Here is a 6217-nt window from a genome sequence, read left to right on the forward strand (position 1 = left end):
GTCTGAAGTTCCCTTTCCTTGTTTGGTCTTTGTTTGGTTTAGGTAAAAATGTTATTGTGGCTTCATAGAATGAATTGGGTAGTGTTCCTTCTGTTTCTATTTTTTGGAATAGTTTGAAGATTATCAGTATTAGTTCTTCTTTGAAGATCTGATAGAATTCCCTACTCAACCCATCTGGTCCTGGGCTTATTTTGGTTGGGAGAATATTGAAGACTACTTCTATTTTCTTAGGGCTTATGGGACTATTTAGATGGTTTATCTGATCTTGTTTTAACATTGGCACCTGGTATGTCTAGAAAATTGTCCTTTTCATCCAGATTTTCCAGTTTTATTGAGTATTTGCTTTTGTAGTAAGATCTGATGATTTTTGAATTTCCACAGTTTCTGTTGTTATATCTTCCTTTTCATTTCTGATTTTATTAATTTGGATAGTGCCTCCAACCAGTGTTACCTCTGGTTAGTCTGGCTTTTAACTATCTTTTTCTCAAAGAACTTGCTGTTATTAGGACTCAAACTTTGCTTTCTTTGACACTGGTAGTGTGTCTTCCTTGTCTTCATCTTCCTCCTCATTTTCATCCTCATCAAGATAATCTACCAGACCCACAAGTCCTCTCTTTGTGGTAATAGCTGCCATCTGTGATGTCCTTTTAGGGACGGATCCAGGAAGGCCTGGAGAGCCTGGGGACCCAGGTGATCCTTGAGAACCAGGCAGTCTTGTTGCAGATGACTGACTGGTAAGGTTAGTCTTTGTCCCACTGGACAGGGAACGTTTGAAACTTGGGCTCTGTTGTCCAGAAAGATTAGTTTTCAGAAGCACCTCCTTCTCTTCACTTTCTTTCAATTTCTTCCTTTCCATAAATTCACTTATTGGATCCATAGTATCATCATCATTCTTAGTTTTGTCATATGGAGATACCACAGCTTCTCCATCTTCCTTGTCATTTTCATCTGTGATGAACCACATCTCTTCATCTTCTAGTGTTCTGGCATCTTGTCGATATCGATGATTCCTCAAGATGGACTGCACACTATCAAGTTTGGGATTGTCATGCCTTTCTCTTTGCTGTTCAAACCTCAATTTTAATCCTTTAAAAGTCTGCACATAACCTACACCTTCTAGTGCTTCCCAATAATTCTCAATTACATGGGCAGTTAATGATTTTATATCTTCCACTCTAATAAATTCAAACATTTCTATTATGGCAGAGTTCATCAGATTGTAACGAGATCCGTTGTTGAGAAATGCTTTGACTACAGGTTCAAATAAAAAACTTTTCATTATGTAGTGGTTATAAAGTTCATCTTTTAATCCAATGATTTTTCTCTTAAAGCGAAGGGCACATAATGCTAAGAAAGTGTTCTTGGAGGCCATAAGAACTAGTACTCTGCGAAGAATGTCCTTTTTGATGATATAATTCTTTATATGGTAGGTATGGTGCTCCACACAAAATGTTAGCAATTCTAATATAAGTGCTAGTAACTGTGCAGTTTGAAAATCATCTTTACTAGGCCTGTCTTCTGTTGTATTTGCTAATAAGGGAGCAGTGAGAACATGCATACAGTGCTTGTAGAAGAAACCCAGAAATTTAGTCTTTTCTGTTTTATTGGCAGTGGCTAGCTTGTTCTCTGGGCCAACTAAAGTTTGAAGCAGGCCCATAAGTTGACCTGCTCCTCCAAGCTCAGGATCTGTATCACAAATTATATGTTCTATAATGAGGTTGATGAGCAAAATATCATCATCGTTCTGTTGTGCCTCCTGCATGACAAACTCTCGTACCATGGATGGGTTATATTCAACCAAGTATGAGAATATATCAATAGCAGCCCTTCGCACCTGTGTATCATCCATGCTAAGGATGACTTCTAAAGCTGATAATATACCCATATTTGACAAAGTCTTAAAAAATTCATCTCTGTTTTGGGGTTGTAGTGTTTGAGAAAATGCACAAAATTCTTTTAAAAAGTTAGCCAATTCTTGTCTTTTTTCCTCATCTGTTGCTTCATCTGTTAGTTGTGTAAACAAATCTGTCAGAAATTTTTCATCTTTCTGTAACATACCAACAATTTCTACCTTGTTGAAATCGATAAAGGAGTGAAGTGCCGATAATATGGTTTCCTCAAAGACTGGAGGGAAAAGGAGGACCATATCTTGTATATACTGAACTCTGTATGTCTGATGAATTTTTTGTTTCAGCTCAGGATCTGATATGGGAATTACTTCTTTAAACTTGGCTGTTTTTGTTAAAAACTCCCTGTGTTTTCGTGGTTGTGATAAAGTTGGGTCATATTCCAAGCATCCAATGACGTCCATTATACATTCCTCAGAGAACATAACTTTACAAAGAGCAGTTCGATTCAAGAGGAAGATCCCTTTGATAATTCCATGTAAGTGGTGCAGTCCTTCAATGTTTTCCAAATCCTCACACACATGATAAAGCTCTAAAAGCTTTTTAATATAATTCTCATTTTTCAGTGCTAGTGCAAGTTTCTTACGTCGGAAGGGAGAAGGTAAAGATGAGGCCACAAGCGCTGCAATTTCCTCAAGTCGACTTAATTCACATGATGGCAATTGTAAACCTTGTGAGGACATATCAAATAGCTTGCACCTCTTCAGATTCATCTACCAGGTCCTGAGTGATGTCCACTGAAGGATCCTTTCCTTGAACAGTCAGTTAACTCTTGATAGGAAAACTTGGCTGATGCAGGCTCTTTCCAAAGGTTGTGAATGAGGTACCTGTAGGTGTTGGAGATGACATCAAAGATAGTCTCAGAAAAGTTGGCCAGGGTGACCTAAGTATTGCTGCCATCAATACCAGCGACAAGCAGAAGATTCTTAGGTACAAGGCTGAGACGATGCCTGAGTGTTGATGGTGAGAAGTGTTCACAGTACAGTACCTTAGTGTTCTTCACTTTGCATGTGGAGCTGCTGAACTGGATGATTTTGTTTCCCTAGAATCTCCCTGCACAGACCAATGGAGAGCTTAGCAATGATGAAGAGAGTCAGATGGTGGTGACTACCTCCCTGGAGGACTGGACACCCTCATCAACATGACTACTGTAGTTACCAGTGGTGACAAACACCTTGAATCTGTAGGCTGGCTCACTGGTACAGGTCTGTTTTTACCCTAAAATAAGTTGGAAAGCTGTCTCCTTGAGAAATGACCAAGGGAAAATTCAGCATCTCAGACTATCTTGATGAACAGGCAGAATAAGTAGCTCTTTTCTAGGGACTTCCTGTTTTTGAGTAGGGGATCCAGCCTGGTGGTGGGATGCACTCCCCTTCTCTGGCCTTGATCTTGATGCTCATATACTGAGAGCCTCACCCAAAGATGATTGTTTCTGAAAGGGAGGACCACCACCAGCCCTGAATTTGTTCAGGACATACCTGAACACCAAATTCTTAGTACAAAGGGTGAGAGCTCGGGGAGTTATAAAGGCAGCAGCAAGAAAGCAAAAAAGGAAGAGAAGCAAGAAGCAAGAGACAGTATGTCTACGGGAGTGGGTTTTAAGGAGAAAAAGAAGTTTGGGCTAGGGTGAGTTGGTAAACTTTAGTTGGACATATTAGCTAAATAATGAAAATTGAGTGTGGGACCTTCATGTTTTGTCTCAGGAATGAACCAGTGTCCAAATAAGGGAATAGACCTCTAGGGCTAGCTTTAGGAATGTAATGATTGTTTAACAAGGGAGAGGAAAAGGGGAAAGGGCAAAGCCCATCTCCAGTGTTTGCCGTGATTGAGCCTGTGGCTATTATGCTCAGTCCCCTTAGAGCTCTTTCAGTTCCTAGAACTGGAGCCTTTGAAATGTGGTTCTGTCATGAGGTCAGAATTCTTACCTGTGGGGTTAATACCTATCCTAGTCCATTTTTTTGGATTGCTATAAACCAATGCCCAAGACTGAATAATTTTGGAATAATTGAAATTCACTGATCTGCCATCTTCGCTCCCCGACAGACCAGACAGAGAACACCAGGCACACAGAGATATCCCCAGTTTAACATCACTCGAGGCACAGCCTGCCAGGCTTCTGCCTGTGCCCAAGGCCTGGGCAGCTCTGCCGGCTGTCTGTGTGACAGCCCTGTCCTGGGCCATTTGCCCTGCAGAGTGATTGGCACTTGGAAAGGGTCCCTGCAGTATCCGCCAACATAACCAAATTTATGGGACACAATGAAAGCAGTGCTAAGAGGAAAACTCACAGCACTGAGTGCCTCCAAAAAGAACCTGGAGAGAGCATACACTAGCAGCATAACAGCACACCTGAAAGCCCTGGAACAAAAAGAAGCTAATTCACCCAAGAAGAATAGAAGACAGGAAATCAGCAACTCAGGGCTGAAATCAATCAAGTAGAAACAAATAGAACCATAAAAAGAATCAACAAAACAAGGAGCTAGTTCTTTGAGAAAATCAACAAGATAGATAAACACTTAGCCAGACTAATCAGAGGGCACAGAGACAGTATCCAAATTAACAAAATTAGAAATGAAAAGGGAGATAGAACAGAAACTGAAGAAATTAAAAAAAAATCACCAGATCATACTACCAAAAAACTATACTCAACACAATTGGAAAATCTGGAGGAAATGGACAATTTTCTAGACAGACACCAAATATCAAAATTAAATCAGGATCAAATAGACCATCTAAACAGTCCCATAACTCTTAAAGAAATAGAACGGGTTATTGAAAGGCTTCCAACCAAAAAAGAGCACAGGACCAAATGGTTTTAGTGCAGAATTCTATCTGACCTTCAAAGAAGACCTAACACCAATACTCTTCAAACTATCCCACAAAATAGAAACAGAAGGAACACTACCCAACTTGTTCTATGAAGTCACAATCATTCTGATACCAAAATCACACAAAAATCCAACAAAGAAAGAGAACTTCAGAAAAATTTCCCTAATGAATATTGATGCAAAAATATTAAATAAATTTCTTGCCAACCAAATTCAAGAACACATCAAAATGATCATTCACCATGATCAAGTAGGCTTCATCCCAGAGATGTAGGGATGGTTCAATATAAGGAAATCCATCAATGCAATCCACTACATAAACAAACTCAAAGAAAAAAAAAACACACGGTCATTTCATTAGATGCTGAAAAAGCATTTGACAAAATTCAGCATCCTTTAGTGCTAAAAGTCTTGGAAAGTACAGGAAGTCAAGGCCCATACCTAAATATAGTAAAAGCAATATACAGCAAACCGGTAGCCAACATCAAACTAAATGGTGAGAAACTTGAAGCAATCCCACTAAAATTAGGGATTAGACAAGGTTGCCCCATCTCTCCATATCTTTTCAATATAGTATTTGAAGTCCTAGCTAGAGCAATTAGACTACATATGGAGGTCAAAGGGATAAAAGTTATCAGTATTTGCAGATGATATGATAGTATACTTAAGTGACCCAAAACACTCTTCCAGAGAACTCTTACAGCTGATAAACAACTTCAGCAAATTGGCTGGTTATAAAATCAACTCAAGGAAATCAGTAGCCTTCCTATACTCAAAGGATAAGCAGGCTGAGAAAGAAATTAGGGAAATTATACCCTTCACAATAGTCACAAATAATATAAAGTATCTTAGGATGACTCTAACCAAACAAGTGAAAGATCTGTATGACAAGAACTTCAGGTCTCTGAGAAAGGAAATTGAAGATGACTTCAGAAAATGGAAAAATCTGCCATGCTCGTGGATTGGCAGGATTAATATAGTAAAAATGGCCATTTTGCCAAAAGCAATATACAGATTCAATGCAATCCCCATCAAAAATCCCAACTCAGTTCTTTATAGGGTTAGAAAGAGCAATTCTCAAATTCATCCGTAACAACAAAAAACTCAGGATAGTTAAAACTATTCTCAACAGTAAAAGAACTTCTGGGGGAGTCAGTATCCCGGACCTCAAGCAGTACTACAGAGCAATAGTGTTAACAGCTGCATGGTATTGGTACAGTGACAGGCAGGTAGATCAGTGAAATAGAACTGAAGACCCAGAAATGAACCCACACACCTATGGTCACTTGATCTTCGACAAAGGAGCTAAAACCATCCAGTGGAAAAAAGATAGCCTTTTCAACAAATGGTGCTGATTCAACTGGAGGTCAGCATGCAGAAGAATGCAAATTGATTCATTCTTATCTCCTTGTACTAAGGACAACTCCAAGTGGATCTAGGACCTCCACATTAAACCAGACACACTGAAACTAATAGAAAAGAACT

The 6217-nt window shown here is 39.3% G+C and overlaps 1 protein-coding gene across 1 annotated transcript; it reads right to left on the reverse strand.

The window, feature by feature from the left end:
• Positions 1–500: 500 nt before the first annotated feature.
• Positions 501–2669, reverse strand: LOC127686305 (serine/threonine-protein phosphatase 4 regulatory subunit 3A-like; the record flags this gene model as incomplete). Its single annotated transcript, XM_052184691.1, is given in 2 exon segments — positions 501–2597; positions 2599–2669. Coding segments are annotated over 2 exon segments (2166 nt in total), but the record flags the coding sequence as incomplete, so codon positions are not given.
• Positions 2670–6217: the final 3548 nt, after the last annotated feature.

This window comes from Apodemus sylvaticus, chromosome 1 (genome assembly GCF_947179515.1).
Source record: "Apodemus sylvaticus chromosome 1, mApoSyl1.1, whole genome shotgun sequence".
NCBI lineage: Eukaryota > Metazoa > Chordata > Mammalia > Rodentia > Muridae > Apodemus > Apodemus sylvaticus.